Raw genomic sequence first — 22,604 nt, 5'->3', positions numbered from 1 at the left:
CTGAAATACAAAATCATCCTTCAAGGAAGGAATGGAGTTGGGGAAAACAGTGAAATGTGGGAATAACAGGTGTCAAAACCTCCAAGAATTCCCTCTCAATGAATGAGAGCAAGAAACACAGCCCAGTATATCTCACAGCAGCAAGAATTCATTCAAAACGCCTAGGCTCATGTATACTTCTGATAGAAAACACTGATTTTCAAAAGGAATCGTGACATTTCCATCAACATCACATTTGAATATTGCAGGAACATTCAGAACACTCAGCTAAAATCAGCTCCAAGCTGGGCTGTGTCACTGTGAGCTGCATGATGAGGATGTCTCCAGCTCATCCTCCATCCTGTTCCCTTTTCTATTTTGTTCTGGTCCCCATGTGGAGCTGTGTAACGGGAACACTCGGATTGGCCTGAATGGCGAACGCGTGTAGATGCTGGGTGTGAAAGCACTGGTGGAAATTACGGGAGCAGGGCTATGAGAGTGGGAAGTGTTGGTGCAGCATAGGTTAGCAGGTCACTGTGACTCCAGAGTGTCACGGTTTTCTCATCATCGTCTCATTTCAACTCATCTCATCTCACCATGTGGTTTCCCAGCCTGCCACTTGGTCAAATCTGTCTCCAAGCCTGTTTTCAGCACCCCCAGCCTCAATCTGCTGTCTGCTGCTGCAGGAAAGTGAGTCAGCTTGGTCTGGTACCTTGGGCACGTCAGAGCATCCCATGTGGCATCTTTGGTGGCACATCCGTCAGTCATACGTGGCCAGGTTCACGGGGACATGGATGTGTGAGGGGCCTGCCAAGTCCACACAGCTCCTGCCTGTGCTTCACCCACCCCTTCCCCAGCATCCCTGAGCAGAAGTACAGGATGACAGCAATCCCAGCAAAGGGGAAAGAGAGATACAGAGAAACAAAGGGATGTGTCAGGGCCTGTACCGCTGCAAAGGCAAAGCTGTGAGGCTGCAGAGGGACTGCAGGGTGTGGGCTGGGTTGGAGCTGAGAAGCACCCACATGTGGTTTTACCCTGGCCCAGTTTTGCTGATGCTTAGTAACACAGTGTTTTAGTGAAGCAAAAGGCTCTGGGCATAAGAGATCTTTCAGTGCCCTCTATCCCACTCCTTCTGAAAGGTCTGACTCACTAAGTTCCGTCAGTTGAGTTGTGGTGATGGTGATACCCTGAAGCACTTAAGAGCCCTGGGTCTAGAATAACATCTTCACCTGCTGCAGGGAATCTTTTCACTTCACTCATTGAGTCCCTCCTCTGGACCTCTACAAGGCCACCATGTTGGGCAGTGGTTTCTCATGTCTAAATGTTCCTCCCCCACAGAGGAGCCCAGTGGCTGCAGCTGTGGTTGTTCAGCAGCCACAAACTGCACCAGCACCAGCAATACCTTGCTCTTGCTCTTCCTCTGCCTGCATGAGGTGTCATCCATAAGCCGGACTTAGGACAGCACTGTGCTCTACCCTCTGCTCTGCGTGGTTTTGTGCTGGTGATGTCCTGGTTGCATGAAGAAAGCCTCACTCTGCGCAGTGCTGCAAGCAGGACACAGTGGCCGTGTGCCTTGCTGACCTGCTGAGCAGGCAGCCAGCACAGCTGGTGTGACCCATGGCTCTTCCTGCTGCCATGGCTGCAGAGTCCACTGCTCTGTATTTCTGTGATGCAGATATTCTAGATGTGTGTGCCAGCCATGCTCATTCCCTGTTGTCATGTGGCTTCTAGGCAAAATCTCATGAAACACTACTTCTAGGTTTTTGACTTCTAGGTTTTGGTCTGAGGAAAAAAAAAAGAAGAGTTGGTCATATCCTGTTCCCTCCTATTTCAGAGTATCTTGTCATGGCATATCACTTGCCACATCCGGGCACTACTGCCCGTCAGGGCTCTGGGTACTTCCCTTCACAGGATGGTGTAGGACTCCACACTCTTTGTACACACATAGAATTTCTTGACACAGCACTTCTTCCATTGTATCATGCTGTCTTTCTGCAGAATTTCATCATGTTTCCAGCCTTGTGCACCTTTATATAGTGAGCTGAACCCAGGGATCCCACATCAGGCCCAGTGAAGGACCTGTGCAGCAGTCTAGCCTGACTCCTACAATTAATCTCCACCAAACAGGAACATGAAGTCCTCCACTGCTGCCATTGCTGTTCTCACTGTGGCTGCTCTCTGCTACCAGGTCTCCTCAAGTCCACGTGAGTCCAAGCTCCCCACTCTGTAGGAACTCTCTTGCTCTTTCTGCTGTACAAGTCCCAGTAATTCTTGTTGGCTCTCTCTTCTGAACACCAGCTGTAAGAAAGGAAAGGCAGATCTTTGCTTTTTGCTCTTTGCTTTGCTGAGGGAAGGGTGACTGGTGGTAGACTGTGGTGGGAGCAGCACCTTCTTCAGTGTGGCCCTTCAGGTCCTGCAAGCCTGCTTCTCCCTGCCGGCACTGCTCCTGGTCTGGCTTTAATCAGAAAACCTCTCTTCTCTCCCAGTTGCTGTCAGGCCCCGCAGACCCTGCTGCTACAATTTCTTAAACAAAGCGCTTCCCCCAAGCAAGGTGGTGATGTATGAGTACACAGGAAGCGGGTGCCCCTACCGCGGTGTGATGTGAGTATTTCTGCCCAGACCCCAGGGCTGCCCACTGAAAGGTGGCAGCACCAAGACACCCCACATGGCATGGCAAAGGGCATAAGCCGGCTGGGCTCTGCCACGTTAGGAGAATTACCTGGAAACTTTGCAGGGGCCAATCTCACATCCCAAACAGCTGGCTTCTGGTCCTCCCTGTTATTTCTGAGCAGGTCACCCCCACCAAGATAGAGAGTCCCAGGCAGGACAGCGTGCTGGCTGGGGAAGGCAGCTGGGGGGGGAGTGGCTTTCTCCTCTAAGCAGCAAGGACATCTATGATGATATTGAGCTCACCCCTGTGCATCTGCAGGGCCGCCGTGCAGTTACAGAGGTGTCAGCTTGGTGGAGTCCCAATGGCAAGGAGCATGCAGTCGCCCAGCCCTGCTCTCCCTTTTCCTCCACCCATTAACTGTGTTTCCTTCTGCAGATTCACCACGGTTGAGAAGAAGACGTGCTGTGCCAAACCAGAAGAGAAGTGGGTTCAGGATATCCTGAGCGTGGAGAAGCACAAGGACAGCAGCCAGTGAGCTGTGCTCCAATCCCTTCCAGCATCACAGCTGCAGCCCTCTCATGGGCACCTCCCATCACAGCCCCGTCACCTCCTTACCCGTGCATTTGGCAGACTGTTTTGCAGACTGTTTTACAGACTCTGTACATACTCTTATTTATTTACCTATTTAAGTGTATGCAAAAGCATTTCTACTTCTTGGGGACAAACCTGTCACTGTGATTTGTACCGGCTGTCTTTCGGTTGGCTTTGCGATATAAAAGCAAAGGAAAGCTGCCCTTCGTCCAGCTGTCTCTCTGTCAGGCAGGGCCAGGGCCCACAGGCCGCACCTGACCCCGTCGCTGCCCCATGGCTGCAGGCCACGCAGGGGCTGGGCAGCACCACCGGCATCCCCGCCACCGCAGGGCCTGCTGCTGCCGCGGCCGGCGGAGCCCCATCTCGTCCCACTGGGGTCGGGCCGTTTGTCCCGTTTTCCCCGCAGGCCTTCGCTTTCACTTTCACCCTCCGGGCAGGAAAGGCCGCAGCCCTCAGGGCCGCCCCGCTGGCGCCGCGCTCCGCCCACGGCCGCCGCTGCCCCGGCCGGGTGCATCGTCCAAGGCCACGCGCGGCGCTGCTGCCGGGCCGCGGCGCCCACCATGGCGCTGTCCGAAGCCCTGGAGCGGCTGCACGAGGAGGCCGTCTGCTCCATCTGCCTGGAGTACATGAGCGAGCCGGTCAGCGTCGACTGCGGGCACAACTTCTGCCGCGGCTGCATCGGGAAGCACTGCCAGGACAAGGGCTTGTGGAACGACGCGCCCTTCACCTGCCCGCAATGCCGGGCGCCCTGCCGCCGCAGCAGCATGCGGCCCAACCGGCAGCTGGCCAACATCGTGGAGAGCATCCGGCAGCTGGGGCTGCGGGGCGACGTGGGGACGGGAACGGGGGCGGGGAGTGGGAGCCCGCTTTGCCCCCTGCACGACGAGCGCCTCAAGCTGTTCTGCGAGGGGGACGAGCAGCCCATCTGCGTGGTGTGCCGGGAGTCCCAGCAGCACCGCTCGCACACCGTCTATCCCATCGAGGAGGCCGCGCAGGTGTACAAGGTACGGGCACCCCTCTGCGAATGGCCCCGGGCACCGCTGCGGTGTGAGAATGGTGGCAAAGCGAGTGGCAGCCACTGTGCTGCGGGTGCCGGGGCTGAAGGTGGACTTGCTGCCTCCTAATGCAAGGGGCACCGTGCCCCCGTCCGCCCGTGTGCGTGGGACAGCCTGGCTCCCTGCCCTGCAAACAGTCGGGGCAGTGGGGTGTGGAACTCCTGGCACCCAAACACCATGTCCCAGTGTCGTGGGGGTACCCAAATGCCGCGTCCCAGCGATGTGGGAGGCAGTTCGCTTGCTCTCTGAACTGAAATAGCGAGGAAAATAGGGAAAGACCCGAGCTGCTTGGAGGGGGTTAATGCTGTGAGCAGAGTGAAGAGAACAGCTGCTAGGAATGGGTGCCAGAGATGGCACTGCCTGGCACAGGGCCGTGTCCCCTGCTGCATGCTGGCACCAGCAGCTGTGAGCTCAGGGGCTGGGCAGAGCATGCAGGGTGGGGAGGGCCGACCTCGCTTCTGCTGTTTTTAGGTCAAACTCCAGAAATCACTGGAGCAACTTTCCAAGGAAGTGGAGGATATGAAGAAGCGTGAGTCAGAGGCGAAGATGAAAACCCAGGAGTGCAAGGCAGGTGCTCGGTTTGTTTGTGAAAGCATGAGCTTACATAACATCAGGAATTTAAAAAATCCGGAATGGTCTGGGGCTGTGAATCCAGGATGGGACATGTCCCATGTGCTGCTGCTGTAGGGAGGACCCACATCTGCCAGGGAGCCTGAGCCATCACAGCAGGCAGAGCCACAAGCACGGTGCTAGAAACCAGCATCAGTGAGTGTGGAAACTGCAGTGAACGCGATCCTGAGCAAATCAAAAAGCCCAGCTTGGGAAAAAAAAAAAACAGCATTCCAGCTCCAAGGAAATTGTGGGGGCTTGTGTGCCAGTTCAACAAATAGATGCTTTCTGTTTGCATTTCGCTTAAGTGAAAAGCAGGTGTGAGACACACAATCAGCTCTGCTCCACAGCACTAGAGCTGAAATTGTTTTCATTACAAAAATACAAGCAAATTACTGCTCCTCTGCTTTACCCCAAGCAGCCCTGGGGGCAGAACAGCAGCAAAACAGAGGCAGTTTAGGCCTAGAAGGAAACATAACTGCAGAAGAGGAAATGAAATTTCTGGCTGGAGCTTACCCTTGCTGACCTGATGATTAATCAGCTTTGGCAGGGAAAACAGGTTTCTCAGTGCTCTCCCAGTTATCTGTGTGGGCTGTCACTAGTGATGGAGTTTGGGGGTGCTGCAGTGCACCCACCATCCCCCTCAGGCACTGCGTTGTGACAGAGCTTTGTCTCACCCCCGCCTGAGTCGAGGCCGTGGGGTCACCGCCAGGCTGCCCTTGCTTCCGTCCTGCTTAAGTAAAAAGGAAAAAATGTCCCCAGCGAGTGCTGGGCTTGCAGTCCTGGCTTATCAGGAGTTCGTGAGTCAGGTCCAAGAAATCGTGCTTAGATGAAGAGGAAATGCACTTTGATTGCCTCTCATTTACCCTCTGGGCTTTGAGGCTTCCTGGTCCTAGTTAACCCCAGCATGTTTTTCTGCAGTTTGTTAACTTTTGGGCTTTAGGTTTTGAGCCAGATGCCAAATATTAAGTGTTGGGAAAAAATTTTCTCAAGCACTGCAGCCCCCACCTGTCACTGCTCCGTGTTCAGCGAGAATTCTCAGTGACCCAGGAAGTCCTGCCTGGTTTCTTCCAACCCCTACCCACCCCATCCCTGGGTGCTGTCACGTTTTGGCAGGATTGCAAAGCAGAGCTCACCCTGAGCCTGGCACGCAGGCAAGTTGATTTCATCTCCTGATAAAATCCTGCCCAAAACCCCACCTGACACCTGGTTACGTCTCCATAGACCCCTGTGCTGCACTCAGATATCTGTGGGCATCGGAGGTCCAGCTGGTCATGGCTGTACTTCTGTTGGATGTCAAGTGGGAACTCTGGCTAGGTCAAACCACGGCATTTATCCCTTGGCTCTTCTTTTAAATAAACACAGACAAAAATGCAGCGGTTTCCTGCATGTTGGGCATAGCGCTGGGCTCTGACTCAGCTGGCTAACACCGCCTGCCTTCACTGTGTGCATCTTTCCTATCACAAGGAGAAAGTGAAGAGAAAGCGGGAGACGATTGTGTGTGAGTTTGGGAAGCTGCATCAGCTGCTGGCTGATGAGGAGAAGCTGCTGCTTCAGAAGCTGGAGGAGGAGGAATCACAGATTCTGGTGATGATCTCTGAAAACCTGGCCAGGGTGACAGAGCAGAAGTGCTTGCTGGTTGAGCTGATCCGGGAGATAAAGGAGAAGATGCAGCAGCCAGTTGAGGAGCTGCTCAAGGTCAGGCTCTGCCACCAGCCCTCTCAGTTGTTCCCAGCCTCAGCCCCAGGCCTCTGCTGTGTGGCCAGGTGGTTGGGGTCAGTCTGGAGTGACATACCCAGAATGGCTTTTCTCTTCTAGGACATGAGATGCATCCTGAGCAGGTGGGTACCTGTGCTCCTTCCACTTACAGTCCCAGCTGCCTCCTGGCTCTCAGTGTCTCTGTCTCCCAGCCCAGTGTTCCATTTGTCCTCTAAAGACAGAGTGCCCTGGGGCTGACAAGGCTGGGGTCTGAAATTTAAGTAGCTGCAGAACCCTCCTCTTCCAGGGCCTCAGAACTGAGGTCTTGTCTGGCCTTGTGGGGTGTGAGATGTGAGATCTGTCCCCTCCTAAGGGCCGTGCTGCCAGGTTGGCCTGTCTCCTCCATTTCCCAGGCACCCCTACTTGGCAGTGGCTCTGCACCTCCCTGAGATCCACTTCTTGTGCACTAGTTCACTCTGGATCAAAGGTCCCATCGCATTTACTACCAAGTAGTCATTCCTGGTGCTTTGTCATGGCTGAGGAGTTCAAGGGAGGGAATGCATCTGTGCAGCCAGGTGAAAGGCATCAGAAAGCCCCATGATGCTGCAGAAGAGTTGTTGTGCAGTGGGCACTGAATATGGTCCCCAGTATTGCTCTCCTTTCAGGTGTGAAACAATGAAGTTTCAGGCCCCCAAACCTGTGTCTGTGAACTTGAAGGAGGACTACAGCATCCCAGAGCGCTGCATGGGTATAAGACACATGCTGAGGAAGTTCAAAGGTGAGGATCTGCTTCCAGCTCCCTGTGTGTGTGGTCATAGCCCCTGCCCTGGGACGTGGGGAAGTGTTGGGTGCATCCCTGACACACAGGTGGGCTGCTGGTTGGGGTGGGATCCTGGCTGAAGCCTTTGGCCCCCGCAGGCTCTGCAAGAGTCTGTGCAGGAGTCCATCCAGGTTCAGGCTCCTCTTTAATGACATGACTTCAGAGCAGACCCCGTTTCAGACCAGGTTTTTTTTTGTTAGCACCAGTGCTGTGGGTTTTTTTTTTCCCTCTAACACTACACTGGAGTTAGAGAGTTTTCTTCTCAGATTTTGGATGACATTACCAGTTTGCTACAGGTGGGTTCAGGCTGGTTCCCATGGTTGGAGAGCTTTCTCCTTCTAGTCTCGGGTTGGGAGGGCATTGCTTACAGACTCTTGTTTTCACTGTTACTTATTAATCTATACCCTGAATGCCAGGCTGCCCTGGTTGTTCCCATTCTGCAGCCACATGCCAACTTGCTTTGACATGGTTTACAGCTGAAATGATTTTTATGAATCACACTTCCCCAGGCCAGCAGCCCCACGTGGCATGCGAGGCATAAGGCGGTTACACACAGCTGGCAGCTGGGACTGGGGCTCTTCAGCATCTCAGTGACGGACTCACAAAGTCCTTTTGTCCTCCTCCCTTCTCTCCCACCAGTGGATGTGACTCTGGACCCTGAGACGGCTCACCTTGAGCTCACCCTGTCTGAGGACCGCAAGAGCGTGCGGCGCGGGAGCAGGAAGCTGTTCCTGATGTTTTTTGACAGCCCCAAGAGGTTCAGCTGTGTTCCCGTGGTGCTGGGGCTGCAGGCCTTCTTCTCGGGCCGCAGCTACTGGGAGGTGCAGGTGGGAGACAAGCCGGAGTGGGGCCTGGGGCTGTGCAAGGAGGCTGCCTGCCGGAAAGGAAACATCGTCTTTTCCCCCCAAAATGGCTACTGGGTGCTGCGGCTGCAGAACGGTGCCTATGAGGCCCTTACCTGCCCTGTCTCCTGCCTGACCCCGAGTGTCAGACCCCGGTGCATTGGCATCTTCCTGGACTATGAGGCAGGAGAAATCTCCTTTTACAGCGTGTCCGACCGCTCCCACCTTTACACCTTCACCGACAAGTTCTCGGGGAAACTCCGGCCTTTCTTCTACCTGGGCTCCTTTATGGGGGGCAAAAATGCAGAGCCCTTGGTGATCTCCTGGATGAGGGACACGCAGGGGACCAGCTGCATCGTCCTGTGACAGGGACAGGCAGAACTGTGGGGGCACAACGAGCTGCTCGGGTGAGCAGGAGGTGCTGGCTGGCAGTTACTATGTGTGTAGCATGGAGTGGGGATCCAGCCAGGACCATGCTGGGATTGTAGCACCTGTTGTCCACCGGTGCCTTACTGCTCATCCACAGGCTTCTGGTGGTGGGGGCTCACAGCCTGCTGTGTTGTGATGCTTTGGGTATGCGTTGTTCTGACACGAGGCAATAAAGAGATGATCTGGCGAGCCCTGAGCCATTAGCTGTGCATTTCTGTGGTGCATCCATCCCTGCTGGTTAACCCCAAACCCTGGCTGACACCCAGCATTTCAATGCTGAATTCTGGAGAAAAGGCCCTTGTGCACTCACTGGCTTTTAAGGAGCAAGAAGCCCTGTTACTGTCAGCCCCAGAGGACCATGTGTATTGTCCAAAGAGTGCTGTGCTGCTGGCCATGGCCCACGGAGGACCTCCACAGCAGTGTTCTCCCAGGTGGCAGCTCTCTTGTCCTTCAGCTCAGCTGCTTCATCAGCTGGTGATGCTCACTGAAAGCATCCAGGGGCTGGAGGTGCTGCCCAGCAGCTATGCCCTGTGCAATGGAGACAGAAATAATGAAGCATCTTAATTTAGTGACTGATTCAATGAGAATAAAATAAGATTTGATAAGGAATGGTCTCAGATATTTGGTATGGTTTCTTTGGGGGTGTCTAGCTGGAGATTAGGAGACTCCTAGTGAAAAGTGGCCCTGGATACAGCTCTGCAATTCCTCTCAGCTGGTTTTTGGTACTTCTTTTTTTTGAGTCCCACCCAGCTCCCCTTAACTGCAGGATCTCTCTCTTGGGGCTGCGCAGCAGAGAGGAGAGCACATGTACATGAGGCTAGTACCAGATCTGCCACGTTCCAGGAAGGGTTTTGGTGGACTCTGCACCTCTTTCTGACCTCCAGGAGGATCTTAAAGATAGAGGGTATGAAAAACTATGGAAAGGATATGACTTTGAGGGCTTGGTAGAGGACTGGAAGCTGAGGCAGCTGAGCACAGCTGGGGAAACCGCTGCTTAGGATGGCAGATGGGAAGAGACCAGGTTGAACATCACCAAGATGACAGGAGATGGTGACGTTGAAACTCACCAGAAAGCAAGAGCAATGTCACTGCAGCAAGGTGCCGGACGAGGAGCACTGCTGCAGGGCAGGAGGGATGAGCAGCTATTTCAGATGAAACAGGAGGAAATGCAATCAGAGGTCTTGCAAATATGCAGGGGTGCAATGAGGGAACAAGTGAATGGCTGAGCAGAAAGGAAGTGAGCTCACTCTGTCACAACATCCAGCGTGTTCCTAGAAGTCATGAATCTGCATCTCCATGGAAGGAGAGTAAAGGTCCAAGGCATGAGATATCTCTGAATATGCCGTGCAGTTTTCCATTTCGTGGAATCACCTGCAAGTAAGAAACCACTCTGGGTTGACACCTCTGTCCTGAGATGCCCAGACCAGATTGCCACAGGTAGAGAGAAAATTGGGAGCACTGGGACCTAGCTTTTAGACCTCCCTGCTGACTTCGTGCTACAGCTGTTTCCAAAGCTGCTTGCAGACTGGTTTTCTAAGTCATGACTTAGCTTGCTCAAGTCCTCTGTGGAAGCACTTCTGCTTATAGACAATTGGAAAAGACCTTCAAGGTCATGAAATCCAACTGTCAGCCTGACCTACCCAGTCCCATCACTAAGCCACATTCTCTCAGTGCCAAATCCACACAGCCCTTCAGCACCTCCCGGGGATGGGGACTCCACTTCCCTGGGCAGCCTGTTCCAATGCCTGACCACCCTCTCTATGAGGAAAGGGTTCCTAATGTACAATCTAAATATCTTCTGGTGCAACTTGAAACCATTTCCTTGCATTTCCTTCCTTACGATTTGGCTCTGGCCCCCACACAGCTCCTGCCCATCAAAGACCACCCCAGCTCAGCCCACTTGCCTCAGGCATGTGGAAAGCGTGGTCTGGCTTGAGCAGTTGAGTCTTCCTGCAGCTTCTGCTCCCAGGAAAACAGCACCAAGCAGCCTGGTGAACCTCATGCTTGGGCATGGGTTATTTATTAATAAGAGGCAGATCTATATGATCACCGTCACACCGTTTCCTTTTGATTTCTATACCACCAAGGAAGATGGACATACAGATCTGCATGTATGTGTGCTTTGTGGGGACACTTTGGATTGCGAGTGTCTTGCTGACACGTGCCTGCTTCTAGTGAAGGCACCCTAAAGATTCCACGTCCCTTCACCAGAAGGACACATCTAGAGCTGTGTGATCACAGTGCCACTCTGCTGAGCAATCTGTGCATTACTCACAGTGGCTTTGGGGGCTGCTTGTCCCCAGTAGGACTCTCTGCAGTCAGATTTACAGACCGGCAGTTCTAGAGATGTGTTCTCTCAGAAAGCACCCTGATCTCCAGCTCCTCGTGTGTCTTTCTACCTCAAAACGCCCATGGAGATTATAGCTTGGTTCCCATTTAGGCTTTCAAATGGTTTTCATAAAAACTTTCATGAAACATACAGTAGACTTCCTTTCAAATAATACAGTTCAATTTTACTCAAAGAAAACACGATGCTTTGTTGCATGTCCAAAACACACCAGAGCACAAAAAGCACCGACTCTCCAGAAGTGTGCATCTCACAGAACATGTGGTTAATACCACGTTCTGTTTGCAGGCTCAGAAAACAGAGCAGCAAATTCTGCAGCATCTTGCACATTCTGAAACCACTGAGGCTATCGCTCTTGTCTGGGTTTGTCTGAGCACAAGCAGAGCTGTGGCCCTGATGAGCCACTCTGTTGTGAGCTGCATCTTGCCCTTGCTGTGAGCCAGCTCGGTGCCAGGAATGCTGCTTCTAGGCTCTGCTGGCAGCTGTGGGCTGCGACCACCCTCGCTTTGCTGGTGCAGACTCACGGCCGTGTGCCAGGGGTGTGGGTTAGCAGAGCGCTGCGCTCCTCGCACGCACTGAGCTGGCACATGTGGGTGGGTGTAAAGAACGACATGAGCAATTCAGGGCTCCCTGTGGGCTCCCAGAATAGTGGTGTGGGTTAGCTGAGGTACGCAGAGTAGGTGTCTGCTGTGGGTGGCTCCAGCATGACCCAGGAGCTAAGGATGCTGGTGCATGCTGTTGTGTGCAATGGACTCAGTGCTGGGCTGGTGGTGCTGGTAGCTGACCCTCAGCAAGGACCCCACGGCTCCTGGTGCTGTGAGGTCTGGGGAGCTGCAACCGTAAGGGACTGTGTAGAACTGAATCCCTGCTGTCGGTCTCCCTGTCCTGGATAGGGGCTTCTGTCCCCTGCTCCTGGGGTGAGGGCAGCTGTTGGTGCCCAGCTTTGTGGCAGACTCAGCCTGTGGGTGAAGGAACAGGCTGCAGCACACAGGCAGGGTGTTGGCTGGTACACGGCGGCCAAGGTTTTCTCTCATCCTTGAGGGTGTTGGAATGCTGCTAGGTAAGATCATGGAGCAGATCCTCCCAGAAGGTATGGTAAGGCACATGGAAGGCAGCGAAGTGATATAAGGCAGTCAGTATGGCTTCGCCAATATGTTGGTCCTGTCTGACCAACATATGGATTTCTATGATGGCATAATTGCATCAATGGGCAAGGGAAGTGTCACTGATGCCATCTATCCAAACTTTGGTAAGGCCTTGTGGTCCACTACAACATCCTTCTCTCCAAATTGAAAAGATATGAATTGGGTGGGCAGACTTTTTGATGGAAGGGAAACTGCTTGCCAGACTGGACCCAGAGAGTGGTGGTCAATGGCTCAGTGTCCAGATGGAGATCAGTGACGAGTGGTGTCCCTCAGAGATCAGTACTGGGACCAGTGCTCTTTAATATCTCCTTGATGGCACTGACAGCAGAATCAAGTGCAGTTTGTGGATGACACCAAGCTGAGGGTGCTGTTGATGTACCCGAGGGATAAGATGCCATCCAGAGAGACCTGGACAGACTGAGCAGCATGGCTAGGAGACCTTGTGAAGTTCAACAAATGCAGTGCGACTAACCTGGGTCACAGCAACCTCCACTGTCAACACAAGCTGAGGAACAAATGATAGAGCACAGCCCTTCCAGAAAGGACCTGGGTTCTCCAGATCCAAACAAATTGCTTGGAATGTGCGATGGGCACTGGAGGTCCAGGCGCAGCAGAACTCAGACCTTCATTTCTCACACAACTGTGTGTGTCCAGAGCTCATCCCATCAGCCTCACTGCAGTCACTTGATGGGCTTCATCTTCACCAGCTACTTGGGTATGGGTCTGGCAGAAGGGCTGGGGGAGATGTACAGCACACTGCTTCAGATCCGTACAGAGATGGGCAGGTGTTGGTGGCACAGGGGAAAAACAGCTGCTCTCTGAAGAGACATGCACTTGCTAAGCCTCGTGTCCCAGCTACACGAGTTTTACCAAATAGTTCTACAAATTTGGCAGTGAAGCATGTTTTTTCCATTCTCAGCTCTCAGCTCTGGGAATAGCTGAGAATTGGGCTGAGGCCAATGGGATGAGCTGCAACAGGACCAAGTGCTCAGCTCCGTACTTGGGGCACAGCAGCCCCACGCAGCTCTGCGGGCTTGGGGCAGGGCGGCTGGAAGCTGCACGGAGGAAAACATTATGGCACTGAGGGACATGGTTGGAGGGCATGGTGGGATGGGTTGAGGTTGGACTTGATGATCCTGGCCGTCTTTTCCAACCAAAATAATTCTATGATTTCAACCCCTGAGGGCTGAAAGGAATTTAATTGGGTGCCAGTAGTTATACATCAGCAGTAACTAAATAACTTAAAATGAGTGATCCAAACTACCTGCATCTGCGCTCCTCCCACATCTCCTCCTTGTTCTTTTTCTTTTTTTCTGTACTGTTTTCTTTTTTCCTTTTCCTTTCTCTTTTTCTTTCTCTCTTTTGCTTATTTTGCAAAACATAAGATAGGGAAACTTGTGGGGTTTTGCCAGCTTAGTAAAGAGAATCAATCATAGAATCGTAGAATGCCCTGGGTTGAAAAGGACCACAGTGCTCATCCAATTCCAACCCCCTGCTGTGTGCAGGGTCACCAACCAGCAGCCCAGGCTGCCCAGAGCCACATCCAGCCTGGCCTTGAATGCCTCCAGGGATGGGGCATCCACAGCCTCCTTGGGCAAAAAATGAAGATGTCATCACAATTATGATTTCAGCTGTGATCAACGCAAACAGAGCAAAGACAGAAATTTCTTACAAAAAATATTTATTTCTCAATGTTTGAATTAAATATTATATCAAAAATACAATTCATTAAATACAGAAAACATAATCCAAGCATAACTCTTAATTTAAAAAAAAATATATCTGTTAAATAATCTTCCAGTTTGGTTGGAGTGGTATTATTTCACCTGCTCCCTTCCATTATAAACAATTAATACATAAATAGTAAAGCAGATTCGGGGACATTTTCAGTCTCTTGGGCAGCTCTCAATGTCACGTTGTGTTTCTGGCAGGGCCTGTAACCGGCCATTGCTTGCTCATCCCATCCTGGCGCATCAGTTCAGTTCCAGCTTGTTCATGTAGTCCTGCACCCAGTCGTTCTCAGGGTTGGCGCAGACCTCACGGCCCTTCTTGGTGATGAACCTGCAGGGAGCAGCCAGGTGAGATCCCATGGGAGAGTCCTGCGTGGAGGCGACCCCTCCTCCATTCCTCACCCCCTCCTGCTGATAGTCGGCACAATCTGGGCGCATGGTGCTGGCCACATGGGCAGCAGAGCCCTGGGGCAGGACCAGTGTGAGCCCCACCAGCATCCCCTTGCACCCATTGGGTGCACATCCATCCTACTCCCCCAGAAAGGAGTTGTTCCCTCCCAACTCCAAAATGCAGAGGAATCCCCAGCTTAAAGGCAGAGCCCTGTGAACAGGGGGACACTTACACAACACCAGCATGAGGGCACTGGCTGTTGGTCTCGTAGTAGTCTGCCACAAAGTTGAAGGGCATCTGCCGGGAGATGTAGGTGAAGCAGCAGGAAGTCGGCGGGTCGGAACCCACTGCAAAGGCAAAGGAGGCTGTGAGCAGGGGCATGGGGCAGGGAGAGGTGGCAGGGAGCTGGGAGCAGAGCCCTCATGGGTCAGGGAAGGGAGCTGTGGTAGAAGGGCTGGCAGGGAGGATCCTGTCCCAGCAGCAGCGTCTACCTGGTCCCCATTTGGAGAGGTTTGGAGAGCCAGGACTTACCTGGTGCAGCAGAGGTCTGGTAGCAGATGGCGATGAGGAGGACGGCGAGGGCAGCCACAGAGACCTTCATGTCAGATGGGAGTGGTGGCAGGAGCTGGAGAGTGCAAGTGGAGCTCGGAGGTCTCTCTTCTCTGTGATGCTGAGACATTCAGCAACTGCCCAATTTATAGGGTGCGTGGCTCTGGGCAGCTGCTTGCGTAGAACAGTGGAATTTCCCCCTGAGAAGGAGCTGATCGCAGCACGGTTGCATGATGGAACAATGCGGTGGCCACAGCCTCCCTAGTGGCACAGGATATGAAACAATCGCCATATCTATTTTTGCTTCTCTCGTGCATCTTCCTTTAGTAAGAAGTTCCGCTTTGGAGGTCCCTGCATTTGTCAACAGGGCTGTGTTACCTAACCTGCATGAGCTGCTTAGAGATGACAGTGCATCCTAGCAGGAGTTGCACACATGATGAACACTGAGCTTAGGAAAAAGGGGGCTGAGGTCTCTTCTGCTTCCATCCCAGATCTGCACAGCCCCCACTGACCCAGCAGCACAATGTGGGGCTGCCAGCCGTGGGCTCCTGGAGATGCCTGCCTCATCCATGTCCCACGAGTCTCAGAGTCACAGAATTGTAGGGTTTGGAAGGGACTCCTGGGGATCGTAAAGCCCAACCCCCTGCTTAAGCACGTTTCCTACTGCTGGGGAGAAGACCTTAAATGTCCAGGTTAGATTAGATGTTTGAATGTCAGTGACTCCTGGTAGGTGAGGTGCAGCTGGTCATTGCTGGGCACAAAGATGTGCAGAGCCAAATGGAGCACAGGAATGCTGACTGTGACTGCAGCTACAGTGGAGAGAGATCTATGGGCAGGGTGAAGAAGACGCTGCTCCTTAAGACCAGGAACTGTGAAGATGAATGTTTTCCAAATCTCACTCCAACAGGGGAGTCCCAGATGTGAGCAGGATGGGTCCCATGGAATGCTCATCACCAAGGGGTCTCTGGAGCCTACCTCACAGGCACCCCCCAGCTCCAACAGCATCACAGAAGTACAGGGGTTGGAAGGAACCTCAAGAGATCATCGAGTCCAACCCCTTTGCAGGTCACACAAGTCGGTGTCCAGGCAGGTCTTGAAGACCTCCATAAAAGGAGACTCCAGCACCTCTCTGGGCAACCTATTCCAGTGCTCCATCACCCTCACCATAAAGAAGTTCTTTTGCATGTTTGTATGGAACTTCCTACATTCAAGTTTTAGGCCATCACCTAAAACACCTCCTTGTCCCATTGCTACACAGTGCTGAGAAGAGCCTGCCTCACCCATTTGCCTTTCACCTCCCTGATAAACACTGATCTCCTCTCAGGCTGAACAGACCCAGGTTACTCAGCCTTTCCTCATATGACAGATGCTCCAGGCCTTTCATCATCTTTGTGGCTCTCTGCTGGACTCCTTCTAGAAGATCCCTGTCTGTTTTAAACTGGGGAGCCCAGAACTGGACACGGTATTCTAAATGTGGCCTCAGCAGGGCAGAGCACAGAGGGAGGATCACCTCCCTTGACCGGCTGGTCACAGTTTTTGACATAGCCTTTTGACTGGCCTTCTTGGCCACAAGGACACACTGCTGGCTCATGGCCAACCTGTCGTCCACCAGCCCCCCAGCCCCTTCTCCACAGAGCTTCCCAGCAGGTCATCCCCTGATCTGTACTGATGCATGCAGTTATTCCTTCCCGGGTGCAAGACTCTACTCTTGCTGTTGCTAAACCTCATCAGGTTCCTCCCTTCCCAACTCTCCAGTTTTCCCAGGTCGTGTTACATGGAGCACAGCCTTGTGATGTGTCACTGCTTGTGCCTGTGCTCAGCCCCCAGAAGCTGGAAGATGAGGAGAGAGCGTTCCTCCGCAGCCCGGCAGGCGGCAGGGAGCCGGTGCTCAGCCAGCTGGACCAGGAGCCAGCTCTGAGTTCTTCTTGGCTCTTCTCTCTTGTTGCTCAGGGAATGCAGCTTGCAGACATACGTAAGAGCATGGTTTGCCTCTGAGCTGTTCCCTGTGACTGTAACTTTGAGCGTTCCTGGGTCGTGTCTTGAGATTTGCCACCTACAGCCATCTGGTCCTGTCCTGCTCCCTAAGGTACATGACGTAGGCAAGGCAGGTGGGAGAAGTGGTGGGGAAGATAAAAGATCTCATTAACACTGAAAAATTAGGTCACTGAATCATAATGTCATAAAAGGGTTGGGGTTGGAAGGGACCTCACAGCCCCTGTCAGCCCCATTTCTGCTGTGGGCCGGGTGCTCAGGCTGCCCATCATGGCCTGGGCACCTCCAGGGATGCGGCACCCACAGCTCTGGGCAGCAGTGCCAGCACTGGGTGAAGAATTCAATGGGTGAATTCACTGGGTGAAGAATTTCCTCCTCATATCTGACCTAAATCTCCCTCCTTCTAGTTTGAAGCCATTTCGCCTCATCCTATCACTATCGAACCACATAAGTTGTCGCAACTACATGACCTTCGAGGTTCATTCCAATCCAAGTCATTCTACAATTCTGTGAATCTATGGTTCTATGATTGCATGACTATTACAGAGCCCAGGAAAAGGCCAAATTTTTTTCCACTGCTGAAAGCCAAAAAACAATGACAAATGTGGGGTATTCACTTCCTAAGAGTCTGTTTTTTCCCCAGAAATCTGTCAGAACCACCACCCTGCCAGCTATTCGTGTGCTGGAGAGAGGTGGGAGGCTGTAGTCATATCAGCTATGCCCTGAGATTTTGTAACAAGTGCCTAAAAAATGCGTCCTCATGTCCTCACCCATACCCCCACAACCCCATTATGATGAAATGAGAAAGTCCTTTATTCTCACTCTTCCCCTTTTGGGAAAATGAGAAGCCACGGGGGTCTGGGATGAAGGACCTCTACCTGGTGATGCTCTGGGGTGGAGGGATGGCTGTGGAAGGGTCAAGGTGAGCTCCTGAGGGGAAACTGGGTTAGTGTAGGAGAGGCTGTGGTGGAAAGTGATGTTTTCCCACTTTGGCTCCGTCTGGTTTCGATGCTCCCACCATGGGCAGGTGATGCTTGGAGTCAGCAGGACAGGCTGTCTGGAGCAATGAGTGGTGTTGCATTAATTTGCATGGATAATGCTGCGTGTTGGAGCTTGTCTGCTGGCACAGGGAACTACCAGGAGAAAGTGCTAATAAAGAAAAAGCCCCAAATACATTTACTCACAACAGAAGTAGGGAAATTCTTAATGTGACCAATGAAAGAGGAACACTGCAAATGAGGCTGATGTAAGCTACTGTTTTTAGCAGTTTTTAACGCTGAGTTGTTGGCATTCATTTGGAGAAGGAAGTACCACGGCTGTCCTGAGTTCGGAAACTGCCCCCAGCGCAGCCTGCAGCACTTTCATCTCCCTTTGCTCGGGGCTCGCCTGCAGATGGCTTTTCTGAAGCATCCAGAGATCCTTTTCTTCCCTGTTCTTAACACTTGTGGAGAAATATTGGAATGTTCAGCATGAGGTCATGTCCTGCAACCCACTGCAGTGGGAACCTCTGGTGAGAGAAGCAGCACTGTGAGTGCTGGGGGCTGTGCGGCCGCTCCGGGCTTTGCATTTCCCCTAAATCGTGTTGTGGTGGGAATCCCAGCCTGTGCCAGCTGTGCAGACAGGATTCAGCAAGCTGACTGTGCTGATAAGAAGCTGTATCTCATCACAGGATGCTTCTTCCAGCAGGGGCAGTTTCTGGAAAAATACTTTGGGGAAAACTAATGCTTCCCTATGCATGCCTCAGATTTTTCCTGGACTTTGTTTTGAAATAAAGCAAACAAAAGAGGATTAAATGTAAGGTATTTCAAACCAAATTAGAGTGTAATAAAAAAAATCCACCTCGCTTTGGCCTCTTCTCAGTCCTTGGACAAAGAGAGAAACAGGGAAAACGGAATTGCAGTGCCTTTGGAGCCCTAGGACATGCATTGCTCAGACTTACAGGAAGATTTCTGCCCCAGGAAAAGCAGGTAGAAAATCCAAAGCTCTTCCAGGATGGGAAGTACAGGCAGGTTATCAATGAACCTGTTGGACTTTGTGCGCTCAGCATCTGCAAGCAAAGAGGAGAAGAAAGTTCTGCAGTTGCATGAAGCCGTTCTGCAGCCCAGCTCTCCCTAAAGATCCAGGGTTGGGGTGCTGTGTGATGGCTGAGCTGAGCTCCAGGACCCCAGGGTTCCGCTGTGCCAGGAGCAGTGCACCCTGCAGCATCCTTCCCCGTAATCCTCCTTAGTGAATAATGGTAGCTTTCTTTTATGGCTGTCCCCACACCCAAACAAACCTCATGCCCATGGCTGGGTGGGCCCAAAGCAATAAAAGCAGCTCAGTTCCAGGAACAGGGAAAGCTTGATAGAGAGATTGGCTGGAAATTGCTTGAGCTGCAGGAGCCTCCTGATGGCAGAGAGCCCTAGGGTGGAGCAACCAGCAGACACAGGGCAGAGAACTGAGAGCTGGAAGCAAAAGTGGGCGAGGGGCAGCGGGAGGAGCTGCAGGGAGCTGGGGGCTGCGGCGCAGGAGGTTTGTGCTGGTGGCACCGGCATCAGCTGTGGTTGCAGCAGCTCTTTCCAGGGTCTCCTCCTCTCTCCAGCTCAGCCTGGCCAAATTCAACAGCCATAAACGATGGCTCCTTTCTTTCCACTGAGCATCTCAGTGCTTCTGCACCGAGGGCACTGCTCTGCGCTGTGCTGTATTTCCACTGCACCTCCCCAGTGCCAAGCAGGACGGCACAGTGCAAGCCCCAGCCCCTCATCTTGGTCACTGCAGGAGGTGTGAAGTTCCATGAGCAAAGCTCTCCCTCGTTGGTGTTAGCCACAGAGCTCCCAGCCACAGCCCCCCTGCGCTGGAAATGCAGCAGCCAGCAGCGGGTGTGGTGGCTGCGATTTCCCCGTGCACACTTATCACGTGAGTTGCAAGCAGAGGGGAACAAGCCTCAAATGTCTGTTCATGCACGCTTTATTTCCATGGCAAAAAAGCTGAATTTCGATATTACTCTGCAGCAGTTCATCCTAAGGCTGGAGCTCCTGCTGTTCTGCCATGCACCTCCATATGGATCTGCTCTGCTCCACCGGGAAAGCAGAGCCCTGCCCTGCCCACTCTGAGCCTAGCAAAGCCCCACACCTTCCTGATGCCTTTGTCAGCTCCTAAAGAGACTTTGGCTCATTGAAAGTGTGTCCTCAGCTTTGCTGGGGGTACATCAGCCTGCTGCACACACCGACATCCCGAACTCCATGTTGGGATTGAACATGCAGGAAAGCGGATTGCAGCAGGGAACTTCATGTGAGCACATCCTCACCTGTGCTGGGGATCTCCTGCACCTCATGCCTGGGGTGCTGCAGTCTGTGGTGGCCTATGGCTGTTAGGGGGCTGTGGGCAGGCAGAGCCTGAGAGCCCACAGGAGGAGGAGCAGAGGTTGTTTTGAATTCTGCCAGGCTCTGACTGTAGCATCCTCACAGGCAAACTGCAGCAGGCAGTGATGTGGGCTGATGGCCAGCTGCACGCACGGCTCCCATTGGCTTCACCACGGGAGCAGCCCTGAGGGCAACCCTGTTCCATATCCTGATGACCTGAAGGGTACAGCATGCACCCTGGGCAGTTCTGCAGACAGCACAGAGCTGGGAGGAGTGGTGGTGTTGTGCAGAGAGCTGGGCAGGCTAGGAATGGGGTGGCAGAACCTCACACAGCTCAGCAGTGCAATGTGCTGCCCCTGAGGGAGTTTGATCCCAATCCAGGACAAGGTAGGGGGGTCCCAACCCCACTGCTCCCTGCTGGGCACTGGGTGATGCGGACCCACGGTGCTCCTCATGCTGCCGTGCAGCAAACCCCTGACAAGCACCCGCACAACAGCAGCACGAGCGCTCCTTGGGCTTGGTTTTTTTCCAGAGTTGTGTAATCTTAACCAAACATTGTTTCTTTTGCTATCCAGACTCATAGGGAAAATCCCTCCTGTAATTATGATGAATAGAACTCTTCTTTGTGGTCATGCCACTTGGCACAATTGAGTTTCCTTTTGAGCTGATAAAAACGAAAACGAATGCTGACTCAGAGCTTAGTATCCCAGCATTCTTGGCTCCAGTGTGAACTACATCCCATTCTTTCTGCCTTTTTTTTCCTTTTTTTTTTTTTTTTACTATTTCACTTTTGTGACATCCTCTGTCATCATCCTGGAATTTCCACTGGATCGTCTCCCTGCTGACTCCAGGACTTCCTATTAAAAGGGATCTGCATCCAGTTGCTGCAGACTGCCCTGCATCTGCCTGAGCTCCTGGTCCTGCTCGAACAGCCCTCATCCGACGGGAAGATGAAGCTCTCTGCAGTTGTTCTCGCTCTTCTGCTCATCGCATCCTCCTGCTCCCGAGCCTCCTCTGCCCCAGGTGAGTCCTGCTCCATTGTTTGAGAAGGAAGAACAGCTCTGAGCCTTTGTTGTCATTTCTCCTTTGAGGCAGAGGGCAGGGAATTTTTCAGCTTCTCTCCGCTCTGCACTTAGATCAGCTCATCTAGAAACCTCCAAACTGGAAAATCATCCATCCATCCATCCATCCATCCATCCATCCATCCATCCATCCATCCATCCATCCATCCATCCATCCATCCATCCGTCCATCTGCCCATCCATCCATCCGTCTGTCCATCTGTTCATTCATCCATCCACCATTCTGATTCTGGGGTCCTTGCTCCTGGTCATAGCGTAGAGACTCCGGTCTCTGCCCTGGAACTGAGTAGGATTCTCCCTCATGTTCCCTTCCCTGGCTCCATTGAGCCAGGTGATCTCCAGTGCACCTTTCAAACTTAATTGTCCCCTAGTTCTCTGCTCCCTCCTCCCTGCATGGCTCCTGAGCTCACCCCACACTCATGCTGTCTCTCTCTGCCTCTTCCAGTGGGACCCGACGTCCCGACCTGCTGCACTTCTTACATAAAACACAAGATCCCACGGAACCTCATCCGCAGTCACTACAGCAGCAGCACCAGCTGCTCGCAGCCAGCCATCATGTAAGTACTGATATGGACGTGGTGTGGGTGTGTGGGGTCGGCCGAGGGCTGCGGGTCAGAGAGAGGGGGCTGCGGGTGTGCTGTGCACAAGGCAGGGGGAACCAAGGGGAAAGGGCTGACACGGGGACTGCCGGGATGCTCCTGCAGGGGTGGCCAGGGATGCTCTTTGGGGACTCCCAGGGGTGTTCCTGCAGGAATTGATGTGGGAGAAGAATGGGAGTGGTGGAATTGTGGTGAACGCAGCATCAGCTTGGGGATGGTGGAGAACCTCTTGTGAACCCCAAACCCAGGCTTCTGCTCTGAGCAGTGATCTCAGTGTCTCACCTCTGTCTCATCCCACAGCTTTGTCACAAAGAAGCGCGAAGTCTGTGCCAACCCCAGCGACCCCTGGGTACAGAGCTACCTGCGGAGCGCCAAGCGGGACTGAGCAGAGCCAGGCAGGATGGGACACTGCTGCCATGCCAGCCACATCACCACGAGCTCCTGACATGGAGCATGGCTTCAGGACGGCTGCATGAGCCCACGTCTCCTGCTTGCAGCTCCCAGGGACTGCAGGATGGGGACTACAGACATCTCATGTCGGTGCTGTTAGCACAGCCCACTCTGCAGCCCCAGCAGCACGTAGCTCGACACCTCTGCCTGCCTGCAGACTAGAACGGCCCACGGCACATCTACTGTTCCTAAGTTATTTAAAATTATTTAAGAAATTACAGTAAGAGATAGGCAGTATTCTCATATCTGGATCGTATTTATGGTAGAGTGGCAGGGAGGGTATTTAAGGGAGGGTGACACAGAGTCTCCTCTTCAAAGGAGGGGTGGCTCCGGCTCACTTATAT

General features: G+C 53.0%; 4 protein-coding genes across 4 annotated transcripts; 3 read left to right on the top strand and 1 right to left on the bottom strand.

Annotated features, from left to right (window-relative positions):
• Positions 1–2,110: 2,110 nt before the first annotated feature.
• LOC125703107 (C-C motif chemokine 4 homolog) lies at positions 2,111–3,125 on the top strand. The gene is made up of 3 exons (XM_048967146.1): positions 2,111–2,183; positions 2,466–2,580; positions 3,026–3,125. The coding sequence occupies exons 1-3, from the start codon at positions 2,111–2,113 to the stop codon at positions 3,123–3,125; spliced, it is 288 nt and encodes a 95-aa protein (XP_048823103.1).
• A 552-nt stretch (positions 3,126–3,677) lies between these two features.
• Positions 3,678–9,208, top strand: LOC125703102 (E3 ubiquitin-protein ligase TRIM39-like). The gene is made up of 6 exons (XM_048967141.1): positions 3,678–4,185; positions 4,708–4,803; positions 6,313–6,543; positions 6,664–6,686; positions 7,209–7,321; positions 8,003–9,208. Exons 1-6 carry the CDS (start codon positions 3,742–3,744, stop codon positions 8,569–8,571), a joined length of 1,476 nt encoding a protein of 491 aa, XP_048823098.1. The 5' UTR covers positions 3,678–3,741; the 3' UTR covers positions 8,572–9,208.
• Positions 9,209–13,878: 4,670 nt separating this feature from the next.
• On the bottom strand, positions 13,879–14,916 carry LOC125703105 (C-C motif chemokine 4 homolog). The gene is made up of 3 exons (XM_048967144.1): positions 14,779–14,916; positions 14,480–14,594; positions 13,879–14,187 (listed from the first exon to the last, which is right to left on the bottom strand). Exons 1-3 carry the CDS (start codon positions 14,846–14,848, stop codon positions 14,100–14,102), a joined length of 273 nt encoding a protein of 90 aa, XP_048823101.1. The 5' UTR covers positions 14,849–14,916; the 3' UTR covers positions 13,879–14,099.
• Positions 14,917–21,027: 6,111 nt separating this feature from the next.
• Positions 21,028–22,533, top strand: LOC125703106 (C-C motif chemokine 4-like). Its single transcript, XM_048967145.1, has 3 exons — positions 21,028–21,152; positions 21,657–21,768; positions 22,111–22,533. Exons 1-3 carry the CDS (start codon positions 21,080–21,082, stop codon positions 22,193–22,195), a joined length of 270 nt encoding a protein of 89 aa, XP_048823102.1. The 5' UTR covers positions 21,028–21,079; the 3' UTR covers positions 22,196–22,533.
• The last annotated feature ends 71 nt before the right edge of the window (positions 22,534–22,604 follow it).

The sequence above is a fragment of the Lagopus muta genome, chromosome 20, assembly GCF_023343835.1.
Source record: "Lagopus muta isolate bLagMut1 chromosome 20, bLagMut1 primary, whole genome shotgun sequence".
In the NCBI taxonomy this organism is placed as follows: domain Eukaryota; kingdom Metazoa; phylum Chordata; class Aves; order Galliformes; family Phasianidae; genus Lagopus; species Lagopus muta.
This window is presented reverse-complemented; position numbering and strand designations above follow the sequence as displayed.